Consider the following 22813-nt stretch of genomic DNA (forward strand, 5'->3'; position numbering starts at 1 on the left):
CCTGCAGTCCTATGTAACACCACAGATAACACAGTGATATCTCGGAGTACAGATCATGTAGTAGATGTGTCCTGCAGTCCTATGTAACACCACAGATAACACAGTGATATCTGAGTACAGATCATGTAGTAGATGTGTCCTGCAGTCCTATGTAACACCACAGATAACACAGTGATATCTCGGAGTACAGATCATGTAGTAGATGTGTCCTGCAGTCCTATGTAACACCACAGATAACACAGTGATATCTCTGAGTACAGATCATCAGTTAGGTGCAGTCCTATGTAAAAGCCCTGTTGATGTGTAATATGTGGAGTTCCTCTCTCCTGTGGGCGGAGCAGTCGGGTCGGCTCTGGTAACTCTCGGTTTCTATTTCCCCGTCTCTCTGGGTGTCCGGGCGGTTGCAGTCAGTCTCCTTCATGTTCCCCTTCTGCAGCAGGAGCAGGAGTGCGCCCCTCGCAGGTACAGTACAGATATGACGGGCAGTCCCTCTGGAGCCGCATTATCTGCACAAGGGCTGAGAGAAGGATGCGGCTCCTGGTGCTGCAGGTGTCATGATGGCAGACATTGGGGCAAATTTACTTACCCGGTCCATTCGCGTTCCAGCGGCGGCTTCTCCGCTCTGGATTCGGGTCCGGCCGGGATTTAATAAGGTAGTTCTTCCGCCGTCCACCAGGTGGCGCTGCTGCGCTGAAAGTAAACTCATCGCGCCGGAATGCACCGAGCTGGACCAGGTGAAGGTAAGCGGTCCTTATGCGACACATTTTCGGTTTTTAAATGCGGCGGTTTTTCCGAATACGTCGGGTTTTCGTTCGGCCACGCCCCCCGATTTCCGTCGCGCGCATGCCAGCGCCGATGCGCCACAATCCGATCGCGTGCGCCAAAATCCCGGGGCAATTTAAGTACAAGCGGCGCAAAACGGAAATATTCGGGTAACACGTCGGGAAAACGCGAATCGGGCCCTTAATAAATGACCCCCATTGGGTGTGAAGCAGAAGTGTGAGTGCAGCTCTAGATAAGACTGGAGTACAGGCTGGGAGGTGGTAAAGTATCATATTCTATTTCCATGGCTGCCTGTTCAAGGTATGGGGGCACTCTAAATAGTAATGTTATGGGACTACTCTACCTGGCCATATTATGGGGGCACTCTACCTGGTCGTGTTATGGGGGCACTCTACCTGGTCATGTTATGGTGACACTCTTCCTGGTCATGTTATGGGGGCACTCTACCTAGTCATGTTATGGGACTACTCTACCTGGACTTATTATGGGGGCACTCCAGCTGGCTTTGTTATGGGGCACTCTACCAGGTCATGTGATGGGGCCACTCTACCGGGCTATGTAATGGGGGCATTCTATCTGGACATATTATGGGGGCACTCTACCTGGTCAAGTTATGGGGACACTCTACCTGGACATATTGTGGGGGCACTCTACCTGGACATATTATGGGGGCACTCTACCTGGACATATTATGGGGGCACTCTACCTGGACATATTATAGGGGCACTCTACCTGGACATATTATGGGGGCACTGTACCTAGTCATATTATGGGGGCACTCTACCTGGACATATTATGGGGGCATTCTATCTGGACATATTATGGGGGCACTCTACCTGGACATATTATGGGGGCACTCTACCTGGCCATATTATGGGGGCACTCTACCTAGTAATATTATGAGGACACTCTACCTGGACATATTGTGGGGGCACTCTACCTGGACATATTATGGGGGCACTCTACCTGGACATATTATGGGGGCACTGTACCTAGTCATATTATGGGACACTCTACCTGGTCGTGTTATGGGGGCACTCTACCATGGTCATGTTATGGGGGCACTCTACCTGGTCATGTTATGGGGGCACTCTACCTGGTCATGTTATGGGGGCACTGTACCTAGTCATATTATGGGGGCACTCTACCTGGCCATATTATGGGGGCACTCTACCTAGTAATATTATGAGGACACTCTACCTGGACATATTGTGGGGGCACTCTACCTGGACATATTATGGGGGCACTCTACCTGGACATATTATGGGGGCACTCTACCTGGACATATTATGGGGGCACTGTACCTAGTCATATTATGGGACACTCTACCTGGTCGTGTTATGGGGGCACTCTACCATGGTCATGTTATGGGGGCACTCTACCTGGTCATGTTATGGGGGCACTCTACCTGGTCATGTTATGGGGGCACTGTACCTAGTCATATTATGGGGGCACTCTACCTGGTCATGTTATGGGGGCACTCTACCTGGTCGTGTTATGGGGACACTCTACCTGGTCGTGTTATGGGGTGACTCTGCCTGGTCGTGTTATGGGGACACTCTACCTGGTCGTGTTATGGGGGCACTCTACCTGGCCATATTATGGGGACACTCTACCTAGTCATGTTATGGGGTGACTCTGCCTGGTCGTGTTTCTTTAATTAAAAGGCTCCTGTATGACACCTTTTATGTTTTCTTTTACATCATTCATAGAGATGAGACTCCCCTTTAAGAACGATTGCCTTTACAGGTGCAGCCACTGTCTGCAGTACAGTAGCTTCAGTATCCATTAGCAATGGCAAATACTGAGCCCCGCCCCCATCTCGCACCTGTCAGACATTTTCCTGCATCTCTGAGGCCGCGGCTTCTTCTAACTCACTTTTCCGCTGCCAAGTAAATCTCGATGTCATCCGCCCCCCGGTGTCCAGCATCATCTATATTCTAAAAATGATATCGCTAATAACAAAGGTGCAAAATATAAGCAATCAAAACGTATTCATCCCACGCGGTGATTGTTAAAAAAAGTGACAAATAGCGTTTCCATAAATGCACAGCCCAGAAACGTCACCGATAGAAACTGCAGCTCATCCTGCAAAAAACCAAGACTATGGAAATGGTAGAATCGCCCATCACGGCCGGTAACACAAAATCTACAGGATAAACTCTTCTAGAATCTCCGAAAAAATTGTTAAAAAATCCAATGAAGGTGCAATTGAAAATAACCAGTTATCTCACAAAAAACAAGCCCTGAGGGGAAAAAAGACAAAAACAAGGGAAAAGGGGGAGGGCACATCTGTACAATCTGTAAAATACTCATTTTAGGTAATTTTTTTCCTCCCAAGCAGACGGAGGATTGTGAGAACCGAGATGGACCCCACCGAGAGACTGCGCCGGGGGTTCCAGATAATTTTCCAATCTAATATATCCAGTCTGGAGCAGGAGATGAGAACATTGCTCCACTACAGTCTCCAGTGTGAAGTCCTGGACGGGACGGAGAATCTCAGGAGCAAAGTGCAGGAAGTCCTGGAGACGGTACTGGACGGAGGAGAAGACGCCTGTCAGGAGCTCCTGGACAATCTGACCAAAAATCAACATCTGTTTCCCCGGATTCTCCACATCCTGAACATGGGGGGAAATGGTGAGTAGAGATTGTGTTACTGCTCGCCAACGCAATTGTACATATATCAGGTCACACCCCAACCCCACGTGTTACACCGCCCCCCTGTGGTCGCAACACTGCATAATGGTGGTCTTTACCCCCCCACTGTACTGACCCTTAGCAGGTCTCCGAAGCTCGGAATTGATGTCTCCATGATTTAGCATCACTTCCAAGTCTGTAGCGTTAGAGTTCATGCACCCAACAATTTTTGGGTGCAGCTAATTCACGGTCCCCATTGAGGTCTGTAGGGGTTCTTCGGGGTTCAGTGCTCAACCACCAATGTTCACCCACCCGAAATAGGTATCACACAAGTGATCGGGTGCATGTAGCCATAAGGTCAGCACATTGGGACCGCATCGGAACCCCAGGACCTTCCCAATGAACTCCGGACTCTGGGGCTTGAGTTGAATCAAATTTTATTGGATTGGTGGAAATTTTTACAAATTGTCTCCAAGAAATTTTTTTTAAAGTATCTGATTATACAATGACCTCTCTTCACTCGGCAATCCTTACTGACCACATATGACGGCAGTTCTACCCTGCTGTCATATATCACACATCCCCCCAAAAAAATTTTGCACAATTTTAGAGTTTTCCGATGATGGGAATACCCAATCTCAATCCAATTGGGCACTTGCCCAAACATTGCTTAAATGAATGCAGTAGAATAAGTGACCGGACGTTGGGGTCGGCTGGATGAGAATCTTCTATTATGTATGATGACTTAGTTACATTCCCACTTTTTGTTTTTCCAGACAAGGCCATGTTCAAGCTCCTGGCTGAAGATTTGGGACTAGGACAATTTGTACAAGACAAGCTGACGCTATCAAAGGTCCAGAGTATAATATGTGAGGAACCCAGAGTTGCTTCCTGCCGTTCCATGAAGGACATCCCCATGAGTTTCCTACGACATCTCATGGCTCTGAACGTTCAAGAAGCTTTTAGAAGTTTAGTTGTGAACCATGACTGCACCTTAGAGCAGGACACTTCGGGCAACATATCAGGATCCGTTCACCCTTTCGATGTTTTCTGCTGTCTCCTACATTGTTCGGACAATTTTCTTAGACAAGAGATTATAAGTAGGATGTCCATGTGGAGGGTCCCTGTTCCTTTGCTTCTTCCTCCCGGTGAAGAGCCACACAGTACATTTCTGTTGTGGGCGATGAGAGGAATTACGAAGAGCAATTCCTCAGCATTGACTGAAGACTGTGTAGTAGACATGTCTTTGCCAGTCTTTTCCTTTGTCAGTCTAGGGGACTACAGGTACACGCCCATTGCCAAGATTATTAACCAAATTCTAAGTCCAAATCAACAGAGAGATGAGAATGAACTTTGGCACAGAGCGACGAGTTGGGATGATGCGCCAAGATGTATCTCAGATGGTTTGGTGGAAATATCTTGGTTTTTCCCTCCTGACCAAGGAAACCTGGGGCCACTCGAAAAGCCTTTCGCAATGATGAACCTTCATGGGGATCTACAGTCCAATATTAGACAGCTCCAATTTTTAACTAGAGTGTCTTCTGGAATGTTCATCTTTATGGAAAATGTGACTAGACAACAGTGGGACCTGGTGTTACATTCCCTGGACAAAAGCAAAAATTACTATTTTATTTTCCAAGATCAGATCACTCACTTTTATAGGCCAATATGTTTAGATGAGAATGTTCTGCTGCAATCTGATGAGAAGTTCCATGAAAAGTTACTCTTTATCCTGAAGGAAACCATCCAAAGTTCTGATGTTCGGATGACATTGGGCGAGATGTCGGTGGAGGTTTCAAAACTTAACTTCTGTTGTGATGAAAACCAAACTGGATGTGAGTATGGAAGGTTACAAGCTCTGGACCTCATCAATGATGTTGTAGAGGCAAAAATAATTGACAAAGATTTGACAAAAATGGCCAAAATGACACATCTGCAACAGGCGTTTACTTACCTAAGCACACGAGAGCGACAATATTTCTTAAAATGGATGCAGTTTCAAAAACTCTCATCAGGTGAGGCGGCACAAGAAGATGTGCTCCGTATGATCGGACAGATGTATGAAGCAAGTAGAACAGATACTGCAAGGTTATGCAAGAATTTTCCAAAAGCAGCCGTAGATCTTCTCCTTCAAGGATTTCCACTTGAGCTCATTGATGGAGACACCAACAGCATACACCTGAGGTGGGTCTCTGATGTCCTCTCCGAGCTAAACACCAAAACAAAAGGGAAATGCAGAATGAAAGTAATATCTGTACTCGGGGTGCAAGGTACAGGGAAGTCCACCTTGATGAACACCATGTTTGGTCTGCAGTTTCCAGTGGGTTGTAGACAAACCACACATGGAGCCTTAATGAGCCTTATCAAGGTGGATGAGAAGGACTTGGGTTGTGATTATCTTGTGGTGATTGACTGTGAAGGATTCCGAGCTCTCGATAATGCCTCTGTGGAGGAGAGCTATGAACATGACAATGAGTTGGCAACATTAGTGGTTGGGTTGAGTGATTTTGCTGTGATCAATATGGCTTTGGGAAGTACCTCAGAAATGCAAAACATATTACAAATTGTAGTCCATGCATTAATGAGGATGAAAGGGAATGGGCAAAAACCCAGCTGTGTGTTGGTCTACCAGACAATGGAAGGTGGACATTCTGAAGACGACTCCATGAGAGAAGATGGGGAAATGTTACATCTAGGTGCACACATTAATAAAAGTAGTAACTTCTTCCCTTACAATGACACGATAGAATTTAGGATCTTAGAAGATGTCTGGATTATCCCTCCCTTTGATCTTAAAACTACCTGTTATAGTGAGAAAGTCATAGAATTAAGGAAACATCTGTTACAAATGATAAAATATCAGTCGGAACTTGACACATTACGCAACGTTCAAACCTTTGCTGAAGACATTCGAGTTTTGTGGAATTCTGTGAAACAGGAAAATTTCTTCTTCAGATTCAAAAATATTTTAGAAAGAGACATCTATACGGAACTCTACGAAAGATTCCTGGAACTAGAATGGAACCTTTGTAAAAAAATGCACCGGTGGTGGGTCCACAAAGAAGATCAACTCTTACAACAACCTTCTGGGGACATTGAGGAGTTAATCCAAGATGTATTGAGAATGTTGAATGAAGAGGCAAAGATGATTGAAGATTCTTTACAAGTCTATTTCACAGACAGTTCCGAAAACACAAATTCCTACATCACAAAAAGGTTTGAAGATGAGTTTCGGGAGAAGATGCAAAGTCTTAAGAGTCATCTGGAAACTGAGTTCACCGACAAGTGTTTACAAAAAAGAGTTTTACAACTTGGATTAGCAGGAACTATTGTGAATGACTTCATCCAAGAGTGCGGCCTGGATGAAGCCACCTCAGATCCAGAACGCTACTGGAAGGACTCTGTCACCAAGTACGTATCTGCAATAGAGAAGTATCACAACGTTGAAGAGGAATTTCTTCAACTTCTGAGAAAAGATATGATGACGAAAGGAATCCCAGTCATTGGACTGCACTGCAACGATAAATACATCAACAAATCTTGGGTTTTGGACAAGTGTAACCATATGGAAAACTGTGAGGCCTGCAAAAACAAAAGGAACAACATCTTTAGGTTCTTGTTAGAGAAATCTTCTACGTATGTCCAGACCGTGGTTGAGTCAAAAAGAGCGTATAACGCGGTGTATGGGATGACCCTACTGAAGATGGTCAATGATGTGATCTGTGAGGACACCATGCCCTATACAGTCTTGTTTGAACTGGACCTGAAGCTCTATATCTTGGCACAATCTGCTCCACACTTTCAGAAAATGCATGATGACTTCTTGCGAGGTTGTAAAGCATGTTGTGTTGTGAATCAGGAGAAAGCCAGGGTATTACATAACTTAAGAGGGATACTACATGATAAAAGAGTTCTCCAAAGCTATTGTCAGAATTATCTGAAACTGGGGGTGGAACAAAAAGTCAAGAAGATGTTCAAAGAAAAACTTATCAATGACTACGCTGGCTACGTGTGCACGGTGATGAGGAGCCGGCAGAACCTGATGAGGTGTGGTCATCACCCTCCAGTAGATGACACTGCAATCTGCAGTCGCTTCACAGAGGAAAATGAGATTCGGGGACTATTAACAAACCTGGTTTCTTCAGTCATTCAGGACATCGTAGGGATTCTAAACCGCTCAGATGTCTTGGAAAGCGGGAATATAGAAAACCTGGTGGCATCTGTGTGGTCAGTACTTGATGAGGAAAGGTCAAGTGTAAGAGGGGACATCTCAGGCCAATCTGTCAGCATCAAATCTTTAAACATTCATCATTGTGCTTATCATCTTGAAATTTTTGTAAGAGAACTAGAAATACAATTTCAGGAAGAACTCATTTCTAAGCTCATGAGGGAACATTTCATGGAATGCCCCTGTCTGGTGTGGAGGCACTAAACCAAATCATCGTTTGCCCTAGTTTGTTCCATCATCTTGAACTTTGGGCAAGGTTCACTAATCAAAATGTTTCCTAACCAATAACATTTCCAGCTAAAATCCCAAAATGATCAGTAAGTAGAAGTCTCTGCGAGGCTCCGGAGGCGGTGACCATTGGGCCTCCACCAGGGGTTGTCACTTTTTTTCCTAGACGGTGGACTGGCAAATCCTTGATTGCCCGAGTTACACTATTTCGATGTAGAGAACAACCAGGAAGCTTCTACTTTCATCCCTTGGATTCATAGTCCCAACCTGCAGTACTAACAGGTCCCTCAATTTACACCCTCTAAACCCCATAAACCACCATGTCCAGCCAACTTCACCCGATGCCTACGGATTGGATGTGTAAATCATCTTATTCGATGCACCTGGAAGCTTTACTTTCTCTGTCTGCCTCTTTATTACATTTACAATTATTAGAAAATCTACTGAAATATAACATTTAAGAAGCTTAAATCTTAACATTTAGACAAAAAAGAGAGAAGAATATTGTTACTTAAGGCTGATTTTATTATAGATATTTAAAAAAACATGAATAAAAGCGTATATAACATCCCAGGAAAATTTGCATCTTTTTTTGTACATTTTTGTAGATTTTAATGCTCAAAAAGTAAATTTCGGCAAAACAATCTATTTCCCTAAATGTGGAAAAGTGAGAATCCTGAGCCTGAAGGATGGGTAAGAAGTAGAGATGAGCGAGTATACTCATCCGAGCTTGATGCTCATTCCAGTATTAGGGTACTCGAAACGGCTCGTTGCTCGGACGAGTATCTCGCTGGCTTGATAACGAGCATTTAGTTAACGAAACACAGTGAAGAACAGTGAAGAATACAATGAAAACAGTGACCACAGGATCATTTAAGTGAAGAACACATTGAAAGAACACAGTGAAGAACACATTGCAGATGTTTCCGTACATCTGCTAACTGATCGGAAGACACACGTGCTGAACGGTGTTCTTCACAATAGTGTGTGAAGAACACATTGCAGATGTATGGAAACATCTACAATGTGTTCTTCTTTAGTGTTCTTTCAATGTGTTCTTTCAGTGAAAAATGCTCGGGTATCCCATTGACTTCAATGGGGCTCGTTATTCGATACGAGCACTCGAGCATCGGGAAAAGTTCAACCCGAGTAACGAGCACTCAAGCATTTTAGTGCTCGCTCATCTCTAGTAAGAAGTAATGGTGTTTTGTTGTGTACATTGGGCGGGGAGGGGGGATTTCTTGAGTGTCCACAGTGCGGCAGCTGACCCCAGCTTGAAGGTTGTCCATGGGGTAATCATAGTGGCTGCCCCCAGTTGGACAAACATCCTGGGCATGTGCATCAACAATGTTCTGAGATGTAAAAGCGTGTACCTAAAACTATTTTAAAAAATTTAAAAAGTATATTGGTTCCTCCGGCTCCAACCAAGACAGATCTTCACATCTCCCAGCGTACATTACTAACATTTTACTGGATGACGTTTCACAATGCAGATGTCTTGGGGTCCTTCCTCAGTACAATCACAATCTATCTAATATTCACATCTGGCCATACAACAAAAGGTCCATCACCAACCAAAAAAATGTTAAAATCCAAAAATTCAACAAGTGAACGACCACATAAGGGAGTATCCGAGCCGCTTCCTTATACCTCGTGTGGTTGCTCACTTGCCTTTAAAACTTAAAAGAGTAAAATGTACACAACGGAATCGTCTTTTCTTCTCCATCTTTGTTTCTCCATCAATCCTCGAGGCTTTGAGATGTGCAGATCCTTAGTTGGTGGAAGCTGCATACTCCCTACAGAGAGGGCCGGCAAGGTGAGGGACACACTCAGCACTCACCTCAAAGCTCACACTCCCGTGCTGCAGGTAGCAGACTTCAGGCTTTTTTCCGCTGTTGACATTGATTGTGCAGCTTCCAAGAAGATCATCATCGTATTTATTATCTTCATCCCAAACCTCAATTTTCATTGAAGGACCCGAATTGAGTTCTAAGACCCCCAGGTCAAAGCGGGTATTCCATGTTGGATTATCGTTGTTCCATATAGTTGTGGTCTGAGATTTGGCCAACTCATACTTTACAACCACGAAGGCATCGGTCTTAGAGAGGTAGTCACCCCATAGACCCGTAGCACTTTGTATAGTCACCATCAATTTAGCAAACCCTCTCTTAGACGGACAACAGTTTGAGCTCCTGTGGTCATTTCCTTGGCAGAAACAAGAACACTCCGAGCCGAGAGTCGGCAAAGAACCAGAAGGACAAGAGCAGTTCTTTCTGAGAGCCTTGTCCATGATGTAGTCCCTCACAGCCTTCTTAAGGTTCTCTCTTTGAGGTCCCTCGAACCTGACAAGGTTGTGGATTGACTCCAGGGAGTACGTTACAATATCTGGATCTTTCTTGAGGCTTTCCATCCATTTTTCGAAGGTTGGAGCAGCATCAGTATTTTTGGAGTCGAAGGAGAGGAGGTCATAAGTAATCTTCCCACCGGTGATCTAAAATGTAGCAAAAAAGGAAGGTGTTATGTTGTAGCGTAGAAGGGGGAGTACAACAAAAAGTTCCATGAAAGATCCAGAAAGTTTAAAGAGAGTCCTATTAACAAAATACCACTATTCTTTTAGTTCAAAATGGCTTTCCTTACATCCCCATAAATCAACTTTATGTTATATTGCCCGGCATCAGTGTCCTGCTCTAACGGCTCCTCTCATTGTCTTCTCCCCATGTCCTGTGCCTCTCCGCAGTACTCAGCACTTAATTTCATGTGATTAGGGTGATGTAATCTAAGGTCCTTTACCTAGAACATTTGCAACATCTACCCCATTTATATATCTTATCACATGAAATCACAACAGCCTCCTTAGAGACATGAGAGGAGTAGAAGTCCATGGAGGCTGCTGTGATTTCATGTGATCAGATACATAAATGGGGTAGACATTGCAATATAACAGGACATTAGATGACATCACCCTGGTCACATGACAATAAGTCAGAGCTCTCTCTCAATGTTCCATACAGCAGCATCTGCTAGCAGTGAGACCTGTGAATCAGGAACATGGAGGTGGGGCAAAGCAAGTAAAATTTAATATGTAGGATTTACTAAGTGTCACTGGACTCATATCAGGTGAGTTGCATATACGTTTCTAGCCAGTATGGTAGGTATTTATGGTATGTACACCAATGGTTCTTATCAGTTCATGAAGCCTCTCAGATAGTTACCTTCCAGATCCTCTCGTTATACGCCTGGTGGAAGCTTTCTCCATGGTTGACCTTATTGCTGAGGTCTTTGCAGGAGCTGGCTTTTGCGTTGACCTCGCCCTTTCCAGCGACGGCCGCTGAAGCTTCGATGCTTAGACAGTCCTTCAGTTCATCTAAGGATACTCCACTCACCGTCGCCTGGCACGTCTTTATGGCGGTGACCTGCTGCGCCTCGCCTCCCACATGGGCCTGGCTGATAAAATGGGTGCCATAGGTGGTGATCAGGTGTCTGTATTTCTCTTTGGTATTCTCGTCGTAGGTGCTCGGCAGTGATTTTAGTTGACCATAAAACCCATGGCTCAGTGGAGCTCTTTCTGCCAAACGGAGGCTGGATGAAAAATAATGGTTGTTAGTGGTGGTAGATTATAGTCTCAACTTATTGTCACCCTAGTACAGTATAATACAGTATGTATAGTGCATCTGCACTAAAACCCGGTAAAACCCTACTACCACCAGTATGTAGCTCCATGGTGGGGCTGAGCTTCACTCAATTACTGACCGGATCACCTCAAGCGTTATGTTACGGGCAATATGTCATAGCGACCATGTTAGAGGCTTCCAGAACCTTCCAGTGTATAGACCGTGTTATAGGATGAGACACTACAGCCCAGACAAGGCGTCGGAGCGTATATAGGTCTTATATCTGGCATCTAATTCCCGTCTCAATCTGATGAGGATGAGATGACTCTGCTGACTTTACCTTCAGATGCCTCTGAGAACCCCAATTTGTATTCTCGAAGAAACAATTCACCTGACCTTGTCCTCGTATAATAATTTGATGACTCTACTAGGCCGTAGAAGGATAATGTTGTGACTCTGCCGACCCCACTCTCTTCTGATAAAGCTGAATCTACTGATGATGATGTAGAATGAGAATGAAATGACTCTGCTGATCCTATCCACTTGATATAATGAGGCGACTGCTGACCCCACCCTCTTATGGCAATTATTTGACTTGCTGATCCACTTATGATGATGACTCGACTCTACAGACCCTTTCCACTTCGGATCCTTTTATACTAACTGTATGAACATGTCATCCTATGGTAATGAGACGACTCTGCAGACACTGTCCTATTCTACACTGCAAAACTGCCAAAATAAAAACTGTTAGTTTATAATATTTTGCCTATTTTGGTTACATGTGGTAATGTAACAATAATTTAAATGTTTTTGATGTAGATAAACTAGAAAAACATAGTTCAGGTTCGGAGGGGGAGGAGCATGAAACAAAACCCCTTTGTGTCCTCCTAGTGTTCTCTGAGCTCCTTTATGTCTATGACCAGCTTAGTTTACAAAGCGGTGGTCAACCCTGATTGTATGAAATAGCCAAACCTCCTTGAACCCAAAGCCAAAGCCAAAAAATATAAAAAAGACCACGAAGAAAGACCACGAAGAAAGACCACGAAGAAGACCACGAAGAAAGACCACGAAGAAAGACCACGAAGAAAGACCACGAAGAAAGACCACGAAGAAAGACCACGAAGAAAGACCCGCCTTTGGTTGACTTTTAGTTGCTACGATGAGAGTAATACACAGATTTACTAATCCTTAGTAATACAGAGGGGGGAGTTCATTAAGACTAGTGATTGGAACTAGTTGCCCCTGGTGGCTCTCTGATGCCTGTATCCGATAGAGGCTCTGGCCTTGTGGCAAAAATGGGCCAAAACTCCGTCAGTTTAGACCTGTAGACCAGAGTCTTTTTGCCATAGTCTCCACCGGTTTTAGTAAATCTGGTGGCACCCAGAAAATGGATGGGGAGGGGGGGACTCAAGTGCCTTCTCCACCATAAAACAATGGTTCTTGCTAAACTTTTTCTAAATTTCTAAAACTTTCTACCAGAATCTGGTATGTTTGGATTACCGGGAGGTAAATGTTCCCCATTGTTCCCCATTGTGCCCCTCTACAGTGATCTGTGAAGACATCTTACCCATAGTAGACGCAGCTCAGATGATGCTTGAAGAAGGTGTATCGATCTCCACTGGTCTTAGCCTGACCAAATTCGGCCAACTGGGATTGAGATCCGGCCAACACCATCTTGGCATTTACCCCTTTATGCTCGATATCCAGCCCGACTTCCCAGCTGTTCTGAATATTCGATGCAGAATCTGCGGCCAGGGATGAAGAAGATTGAGAGGTCTCACCACTGATCCTCTTCAGACAACTCGCCTGCGGTATCCAATCCACCACTCCTACGGGCAGCTTCTGCCAGACTTTGTTCATGTAGGGGTTGCTACAGACAGTGCAGGTCTTGTCAGACGTCGCAAACTTATGTAAATTGAAGAGGTAGGCTCCTTTCTTTTTCATGGAGACAATGTCTAGACCTGCCCCTAGAAGACTGTGGCCCGGCACAAAGTGAAGCTTCTTGCATTCTTCCATCTTTGCTGGTCGGCAGGCGGCGGTCAGCGGTGGAGGACTTTGAGTTGACGTACAGGAGGCGGAAATGAGGAAAATCAAGAGGAAGAACATGGTCCAAACCTGTGAAAGAAAAAAAGATATGAAAAAAAGTTACTATGGATCTTGCCAGGTGGACATTGGTGGGGGACAACCTTGACCTTATGGAGACTTCCGGAGCTTTGCCCTCGATCCCAAGCCCTTGTATACTCAACTATATGGAGATGAAGAATTGGAAATCTGGGCCTGACTGGAGAGCATAGACTGGGAGGTAGTAAACATTACCCATTTAACTCCACATTAAGGCACTTTAGTAAAGATACATAATCCTACCCGTAACATTAACCCCATAAACCATTAATAACTAAACATAACTAAGAAATGATGACACGAGGCTCCTGATGGGCAGAAAAGGTCACAGCTATTTATTGCTAATAAACACAATTATTATTATTTTAATATTCTCAAAATCAACCGCAATCTGTTCGTTTCTTTGGAAACCATCGCTGCCGAAGTGGTTTGTTCATCCGGACTCCCGAACCACCACTTCGACTTCCGAAAAAATCCACATCAATTCTCTTTTCCGCCAGCTGTGACTTGAGATGATCACCGAAAACCATTATTACTTTAATACTCAAAATTAACCACAATCTCCTCCGTCTCTTTGTAAACCATCGCTGCCCGAAGCGGTTTGCTCAACCGGACTCCCGAATTAGCACTTCGACTTCCAGGCAAATTCCACATCAATTCTCATATTCCTTCAGCAAAACAATTATTACTTAATACTTTTAAAAAATTAACCACAATTTTCATCCATCTCTTTGTAAACCATAGCTGCCCGAAGCGGTTTGCTCAACCGGACTCCCGAATCAGCACTTCGACTTCCGGGCAAAATCCACATCAATTCTCGTTTTCCATCAGCTGTGACTTGAGATGATCACCGAAAAAACAAAAAGCAAGTAACAGTAGGGAGGGAGGGAGGGACAGCTTGAAGATGGCGCGGGCAAGAGGAAGTGCAGGCCCATTGCCTGCCCTATAAAGGCTCAGCTATGGGAGGGGCAGAGCAGCAGCAGCAGGGAGGAGAGAGGAAGCAAATACCACCCCTATTTAAAGTGCAAACGTCCCATGTAATAAATTGCAACACTAGGACACCCCCAGTCAGAGGGCGCCCTCCTTATGCAGTCGGGGGCACCCTTCATCCATCAGCATTTCATAGTTATCTGTGACTGGGAGGTGGAAATGTGTCATCGATAGATCAGAAAAGTTGAGGTCAGACTTAGTAGATGATCCTGGAGGTTGCGTAATATCACCGTGTGCAGCTCGCTCGTTGTCATTGCCGTTATGTGGAAATTTCTGATCGATGAAGACCACTGTGAGGTGTGAAGCCGTGGTCGGGTGCGATAACACGTTGTCACCCTTGATGGGTGATTACTGGAATAGCTTGGGGTCACTTATACAATTACAGATATATGACAACCGCAGTGAAACATACACAAGAAAGACATAACGTGTCATGTATTTTTTGTTACATTTTTGGGCCAGTTCACAGTATGTGTCGGTTTTGCACCTTTTTTACCATTTCGCGCCTTGAGGGCTCAGTTTCTTTACTATTTTGGGGTCATGGTTTCGAGTGTTTTCAGTTTGTGCCCAATTTATCACTTGTGACTTTTACCCCTTCCTGCCTATCAGAGTAACCGTACTGCCCCATGGGAGCTAAGAGCCTGCAAGCTACTGTACCATCACATGATGCTTCTAGCAATGACCCACAAGTGGTGCCGGCAGCAGAAGCGGAGGGTGTCAGCTGTATGTTACAGCTTGCACTTTGCATCCACTCTACGAGATACCCCCCTACGATCGTGGGTGTGAACCCCTCACATGCCACGGTCAAGTATGACCAGGCTTTCTCCTGTGAATCAGTCCCCCTTCCTGTGCCGCTTACTGGGGGTATCTGGTCCTTTCCATGGCAGCCCCAGGGTCTGGTGAGTGCCCTGGGGGAGTGCTCACATGTCAGATCCTGCCCCCTGCAAGATCTGACTGTAACTGCCCGTGTGCGCCAGCATCTGGAGACAGTTACCCTGCCCTGTGTGATCAGAGCATCGCTTGTTCTAACCTGGTGTTAGAAAAGTGAAAAAATAAAAGTAAAAGCAAAAACAAAGACTAAATAAAGTAAAAGTCCCTTAAACAGCACATGCCCATAGAAAAGTAAAATTAAAAAACACAAATAAAACACATATTTTCTATCGCTGTGGGCGTAACTATCTGTCCAATAAATCTGAAGCACTTATTGAAACCCCCATGACGAATGTTGCAAAAGACTGAAAAACTTGCAGAAAAAGATTTTATCAAATCCCTCCGCAAACAAATGTACTAAAAAGTAAAAAAAAAAAATCTACATGTCCCAAAATGATATCACTGAAAAGACCAACTCACAAAAACTAAGCCCTCGGCCTCCTCTGCCTCCGGATAAATACAGAAGTTATTAGTCTGAAAATATTGTGATGCCAAAACGAATCACATTTTCTCCACTATTGTTTTTATTCAGTGAAATTGGACAAAAATTAGGGGACCGCCTGTAACATGTCACGAATAGAAGTAGAGCTGGAGAGAGGGAGAGGCCATCAGGAGGCAAATCTTAGGAGGACCCCAGAAGTTCCCATCACTATGAAACGGGACATTCACCATTTCTACAGGATAAATAAAATACTTTTCCCAAATCGTCAAGTATTTCTGTCTAAACACAAATTGCAGCTGTGGAAAGACAATTAGAAAAGATACAAAGTGTCCGTTCTAAAGAAAAACATTGGGATCCCGGTCTGGACCCGAGTCTGGATGTTCTTCTGCCAAGATCTAGATCAATAAACTGATAGAAGAAAAGAAGTCCTAAAAATCGAAGAGGAAGGACAGGTCCTATAGCCGACATCTCAAGGTTCTCCAGATCCAAACCGAGGAAGGACGGGTCCTCCAGCCGACATCTCAAGGTTCCCCAGATCCAAACCGAGGAAGGACGGGTCCTCCAGCCGACAGCTCAGGGCCCCCAGATCCAAACCGAGGAAGGACGGGTCCTCCAGCCGACATCTCAGGGCCCCCAGATCCAAACCGAGGAAGGACGGGTCCTCCAGCCGACATCTCAGGGCCCCCAGATCCAAACCGAGGAAGGACGGGTCCTCCAGCCGACATCTCAGGGTTCCCAGATCCAAACCGAGGAAGGACGGGTCCTCCAGCCGACATCTCAGGGTTCCCAGATCCAAACCGAGGATGGACGTGTCCTCCAGCCGATATCTCTGGGCCCCCAGATCCAAACCGAGGAAGGACGGGTCCTCCAGCCGATATCTCTGGGCCCCCAGATCCAAACCGAGGAAGGACGGGTCCTCCAGCCGATATCTCTGGGCCCCCAGATCCAAACCGAGGAAGGACGGGTCCTCCAGCCGACATCTCAGGGCCCCCAGATCCAAACCAAGGAAGGACGGGTCCTCCAGCCTATATCTCATGGCCCCCAGATCCAAACCGAGGAAGGACGGGTCCTCTAGCCGATATCTCATGGCCCCCAGATCCAAACCGAGGAAGGACGGGTCCTCCAGCCTATATCTCATGGCCCCCAGATCCAAACCGAGGAAGGACGGGTCCTCCAGCCTATATCTCAGGGTCTGAGGATGGACTTTGCCCTGATAATTAGAAGCCCCCTAGAAATTGGCCACTTTGTCCCCTGTTCTCCACACAAAGGGAAGATCCTACTAAAATAATAATATTAATTGATATGTTGGGAAAAAAAATGTGCTGAAAACCCAAACTCGGCTTATACTCGAGTAAAAAAAAGCTTCCCCCGCTGCTAGCTATATACTGGGGCAGGAGGCTGCCTATATACTGGGGGATATGGGCTGGCTATATACTATGGGGCAGGGTCCGGCAGGCTATATAATGGGGGGGTCTGTGACCGATGCATTTCCCACCCTCGGCTTATACTCCAGTCAATAGGTTTTCCCAGGTTTTTGTGGTAAAATTAGGGGCCTCGGCTTATACTTGGGTCGGCTTATACTCGAGTATATACGGTAATCATATTCCCAAACATAAAATCTGGAATTTTTTAGAAAAGATTTTCTTTCCAAAATGTCCTAAAATTAGGTGGAAAACTTTGATTTCTTAGACAGGAGCAAAGAACCCGACATATGAAACCAGAGAACATCTGGTCCTGATAAATTATCGAAAATGGACTCACCCGATGCAGATGCAGCTCTGCCCCAGTAACTGGAACTTTGAGGAGATGGTCCCGGAGGGTGAACTGTAAAGGAACGGAATACGGTGAAGGTCGTGCTCAACGCTGGTGGAAGACAACACCCGCTAATCCCCCATGGTATGGAATCCCAAATATCTAGAAGAAGAAGACCACATTCTACAAGACAGTCCTTAGATTCAACATGAGCAATTTGTAAGAGGATGGACTTTACCTGAGTAATATGGAACCCAAAAAAGTTCTAAATGTGTCCACTCTCTGCAGCAGAAGATCCTCTGAAGTTTTTTAGGTCCTCTTTTCACTTGTGTACAAAGCCCAAGGTCAAACTCCCCGAAGAACAAGAGGAACACGTAGATGAATATTGAAAGAAATCTGATGGTGGGGAATAGAAAGCTCAATGCCAGGAAGCTGCTTCAAAAGCCGCTTTTAATATGCAACTAAGGAGAACCCAGGGACGACATTTATAGAAGAGACAGAGTGTGAGGCGACCTCAGAGGATGTGACTGCTCCGCACCACAACGAGGGCGCTCTCTCTGTGACTGCTCATTGTCATACCGAGGAAACATGAGGCTGGTTCTGGGAAATTCTCTTCTCATTTACTGTGCAACCACAGGAGACCCCTCTAATAACTACTGAGGGTCTACCAGAAGAGAGGATTCCAGACATCCTAGACCTTGACTTATATGCAGAAGGATGTCTATGGTGTATCTGGTGCACCCATGTAGTGTGTGTATATGGGGTGTATCTGGTGCACCCGTGTAGTGTGTGTATATGATGTATGTATATGGGGTGTATCTGGTACACCCGTGTAGTGTGTGTATATGGGGTGTATCTGGTGCACCCGTGTAGTGTGTGTGTATGATGTATGTATATGGGGTGTATCTGGTGCACCCGTGTAGTGTGTGTATATGATGTATGTATATGGGGTGTATCTGGTGCACCCGTGTAGTGTGTGTATATGGGGTGTATCTGGTGCACCCGTGTAGTGTGTGTATATGATGTATGTGTATGGGGAGTATCTGGTGCACCCATGTAGTGTGTGTGTATGATGTATGTATATGGGGTGTATCTGGTGCACCCGTGTAGTGTGTGTGTATGATGTATGTATATGGGGTGTATCTGGTGCATCCGTGTAGTATGTGTATATGATGTATGTATATGGGGTGTATCTGGTGCACCCATGTAGTGTGTGTATATGATGTATGTATATGGGGTGTATCTGGTGCACCCGTGTAGTGTGTGTATATGATGTATGTATATGGGGTGCATCTGGTGCACCCGTGTAGTGTGTGTATATGATGTATGTGTATGGGGTGTATCTGGTGCACCCGTGTAGTGTGTGTATATGATGTATGTATATGGGGTGTATCTGGTGCACCCGTGTAGTGTGTGTATATGATGTATATATATGGGGTGTATCTGGTGCACCCGTGTAGTGTGTGTATATGATGTATGTATATGGGGTGTATCTGGTGCACCCGTGTAGTGTGTGTATATGATGTATGTATATGGGGTGTATCTGGTGCACCCGTGTAGTGTGTGTATATGATGTATGTATATGGGGTGTATCTGGTGCACCCGTGTAGTGTGTGTATATGATGTATGTATATGGGGTGTATCTGGTGCACCCATGTAGTGTGTGTATATGATGTATGTATATGGGGTGTATCTGGTGCACCCGTGTAGTGTGTGTATATGATGTATGTATATGGGGTGTATCTGGTGCACCCATGTAGTGTGTGTATATGATGTATGTATATGGGGTGTATCTGGTGCACCCGTGTAGTGTGTGTATTTGATGTATGTATATGGGGTGTATCTGGTGCACCCATGTAGTGTGTGTATATGATGTATGTATATGGGGTGTATCTGGTGCACCCGTGTAGTGTGTGTATATGATGTATGTATATGGGGTGTATCTGGTGCACCCGTGTAGTGTGTGTATATGATGTATGTGTATGGGGTGTATCTGGTGCACCCGTGTAGTGTGTGTATATGATGTATGTATATGGGGTGTATCTGGTGCACCCGTGTAGTGTGTGTATATGATGTATGTATATGGGGTGTATCTGGTGCACCCGTGTAGTGTGTGTATATGATGTATGTATATATGGTGTATCTGGTGCACCCGTGTAGTGTGTGTATATGATGTATGTATATGGGGTGTATCTGGTGCACCCGTGTAGTGTGTGTATACGATGTATGCATATGGGGTGTATCTGGTGCACCCGTGTAGTGTGTGTATATAATGTATGTATATAGGGTGTATCTGGTGCACCAGTGTAGTGTGTGTATATGATGTATGTATATGGGGTGTATCTGGTGCACCCATGTAGTGTGTGTATATGATGTATGTATATGGCGTGTATCTGGTGCACCCGTGTAGTGTGTGTATATGATGTATGTATATGGGGTGTATCTGGTGCACCCGTGTAGTGTGTGTATATGATGTATGTATATGGGGTGTATCTGGTGCACCCATGTTAGTGTGTGTATATGATGTATGTATATGGGGTGTATCTGGTGCACCCGTGTAGTGTGTGTATATGATGTATGTATATGGGGTGTATCTGGTGCACCCGTGTAGTGTGTGTATATGATGTATGTATATGGGGTGTATCTGGTGCACCCATGTAGTGTGTGTATATGATGTATGTATATGGGGTATATCTGGCGCACCCGTGTAGTGTGTGTATATGATGTATGTATATGGGGTGTATCTGGCGCACCCCTGCAGTGTGTGTATATGATGTATGTATATGGGGTGTATCTGGTGCACCCATGTTAGTGTGTGTATATGATGTATGTATATGGGGTGTATCTGGTGCACCCATGTAGTGTGTGTATATGATGTATGTATATGGGGTGTATCTGGTGCACCCGTGTAGTGTGTGTATATGATGTATGTATATGGGGTGTATCTGGTGCACCCGTGTAGTGTGTGTATATGATGTATGTATATGGGGTGTATCTGGTGCACCCGTGTAGTGTGTGTATATGATGTATGTATATGGGGTGTATCTGGTGCACCCATGTTAGTGTGTGTATATGATGTATGTATATGGGGTGTATCTGGTGCACCCGTGTGGTGTGTGTATATGATGTATGTATATGGGGTGTATCTGGTGCACCCGTGTAGTGTGTGTATATGATGTATGTATATGGGGTGTATCTGGCGCACCCGTGTAGTGTGTGTATATGATGTATGTATATGGGGTGTATCTGGCGCACCCATGTTAGTGTGTGTATATGATGTATGTATATGGGGTGTATCTGGTGCACCCGTGTAGTGTGTGTATATGATGTATGTATATGGGGTGTATCTGGTGCACCCGTGTAGTGTGTGCATATGATGTATGTATATGGGGTGTATCTGGTGCACCAGTGTAGTGTGTGTATATGATGTATGTATATGGGGTGTATCTGGTGCACCCACGTAGTGTGTGTATATGATGTATGTATATGGGGTGTATCTGGTGCACCCGTGTAGTGTGTGTATATGATGTATGTATATGGGGTGTATCTGGCGCACCCGTGTAGTGTGTGTATATGTTGTATGTATATGGGGAGTATCTGGTGCACCCGTGTAGTGTGTGTATATGATGTATGTATATGGGGTGTATCTGGAGCACCCGTGTAGTGTGTGTATATGATGTATGTATATGGGGTGTATCTGGAGCACCCGTGTAGTGTGTGTATATGATGTATGTATATGGGGTGTATCTGGCGCACCCGTGTAGTGTGTGTATATGATGTATGTATATGGGGTGTATCTGGTGCACCCATGTTAGTGTGTGTATATGATGTATGTATATGGGGTGTATCTGGTGCACCCATGTAGTGTGTGTATATGATGTATGTATATGGGGTGTATCTGGTGCACCCATGTAGTGTGTGTATATGATGTATATATATGGGGTGTATCTGGTGCACCCGTGTAGTGTGTGTATATGATGTATGTATATGGGGTGTATCTGGCGCACCCGTGTAGTGTGTGTATATGATGTATGTATATGGGGTGTATCTGGTGCACCCGTGTAGTGTGTGTATATGATGTATGTATATGGGGTGTATCTGGCGCACCCGTGTAGTGTGTGTATATGATGTATGTATATGGGGAGTATCTGGTGCACCCGTGTAGTGTGTGTATATGATGTATGTATATGGGGTGTATCTGGCGCACCCGTGTAGTGTGTGTATATGATGTATGTATATGGGGTGTATCTGGCGCACCCCTGCAGTGTGTGTATGTGACGTATGTATATGGGGTGTATCTGGTGCACCCGTGTAGTGTGTGTATATGATGTATGTATATGGGGTGTATCTGGCGCACCCGTGTAGTGTGTGTATATGATGTATGTATATGGGGTGTATCTGGCGCACCCCTGCAGTGTGTGTATGTACACCATGTGTGTACAGTGTGCGGTATCTTGGTCTCTAAGAGGCTGTCACTCCAGATCTGTGCTGCAGATATGTCACCACTATGTAATGTATCCTATATATGGTATGATATACGGTAGGTATAGAGTGCTGGTGCCTGTGTGACGCTGGATGGAAAATCCACATATTATAAAGCTGAGATGTAATAAATTATAATAAGGACCTGAAAGTATTTACCTTGTGAAGACTCCTGACAGCGGCTCGGAGATGCTACACAGGATGTGGCCGGGAGCAGCTGTCATATATGTGCACCAGGAGGGAGGGGGCTGCTGTGTGATATATGTGCACCAGGAGGGAGGGGGCTGCTGTGTGATATATGTGCACGAGGAGGGAGGGGGCTGCTGTGTGATATATGTGCACCAGCAGGGAGGGGGCTGCTGTGTGATATATGTGCACCAGGAGGGAGGGGGCTGCCGTGTGATATATGTGCACTGGGGGGCTGCCGTGTGATATATGTGCACTGGGGGGCTGCCGTGTGATATATGTGCACAGGGGGGGGGCTGCTGTTTGATATATGTGCACAGGGGGGGGGCTGCCGTGTGATATATGTGCACAGGGAGGGGGCTGCTGTGTGATATATGTGCACAGGGGGGGGGCTGCCGTGTGATATATGTGCACAGGGAG

At 45.2% G+C, this 22813-nt stretch overlaps 2 protein-coding genes across 5 annotated transcripts; one reads left to right on the forward strand and one right to left on the reverse strand.

The window, feature by feature from the left end:
- Positions 1-362: 362 nt before the first annotated feature.
- LOC140076294 (up-regulator of cell proliferation-like) lies at positions 363-8444 on the forward strand. 2 transcript variants are annotated; one of them, XM_072122861.1, is made up of 3 exons: positions 363-462; positions 3128-3420; positions 4197-8444. In XM_072122861.1, exons 2-3 carry the CDS (start codon positions 3150-3152, stop codon positions 7850-7852), a joined length of 3927 nt encoding a protein of 1308 aa, XP_071978962.1. In that variant the 5' UTR covers positions 363-462; positions 3128-3149; the 3' UTR covers positions 7853-8444. The 2 variants fall into 2 exon arrangements, with proteins under 2 accessions (XP_071978962.1, XP_071978963.1); XM_072122862.1 differs by having other exon boundaries at positions 372-462; positions 3125-3420.
- LOC140076302 (perforin-1-like) lies at positions 8398-22546 on the reverse strand. 3 transcript variants are annotated; one of them, XM_072122874.1, is made up of 6 exons: positions 22367-22546; positions 17964-18121; positions 17735-17797; positions 13058-13605; positions 11089-11455; positions 8398-10367 (listed from the first exon to the last, which is right to left on the reverse strand). In XM_072122874.1, exons 4-6 carry the CDS (start codon positions 13594-13596, stop codon positions 9648-9650), a joined length of 1626 nt encoding a protein of 541 aa, XP_071978975.1. In that variant the 5' UTR covers positions 13597-13605; positions 17735-17797; positions 17964-18121; positions 22367-22546; the 3' UTR covers positions 8398-9647. The 3 variants fall into 3 exon arrangements, with proteins under 3 accessions (XP_071978975.1, XP_071978976.1, XP_071978977.1); XM_072122875.1 differs by having other exon boundaries at positions 17735-17887; XM_072122876.1 differs by lacking the exon at positions 17964-18121.
- Between the last annotated feature and the right edge of the window lie 267 nt (positions 22547-22813).

Source organism: Engystomops pustulosus, chromosome 8, assembly GCF_040894005.1.
Source record: "Engystomops pustulosus chromosome 8, aEngPut4.maternal, whole genome shotgun sequence".
Taxonomy (NCBI): Eukaryota; Metazoa; Chordata; class Amphibia; order Anura; family Leptodactylidae; genus Engystomops; species Engystomops pustulosus.

Coding starts and splice junctions, on each gene's coding strand:
- LOC140076302 (XM_072122876.1), bottom strand. CDS start 13,596: ATGTTCTTCCTCTTGATTTTCCTCATTTCCGCCTCCTGTACGTCAACT. Junction 11,456..13,057: donor CTGAGCTGCGTCTACTATGG/GTAAGATGTCTT, acceptor TTTTTCATCCAG/CCTCCGTTTGGCAGAAAGAG. Junction 10,368..11,088: donor ATAACGAGAGGATCTGGAAG/GTAACTATCTGA, acceptor GCTACATTTTAG/ATCACCGGTGGGAAGATTAC.
- LOC140076294 (XM_072122861.1), top strand. CDS start 3,150: ATGGACCCCACCGAGAGACTGCGCCGGGGGTTCCAGATAATTTTCCAA. Junction 3,421..4,196: donor CCTGAACATGGGGGGAAATG/GTGAGTAGAGAT, acceptor TTGTTTTTCCAG/ACAAGGCCATGTTCAAGCTC.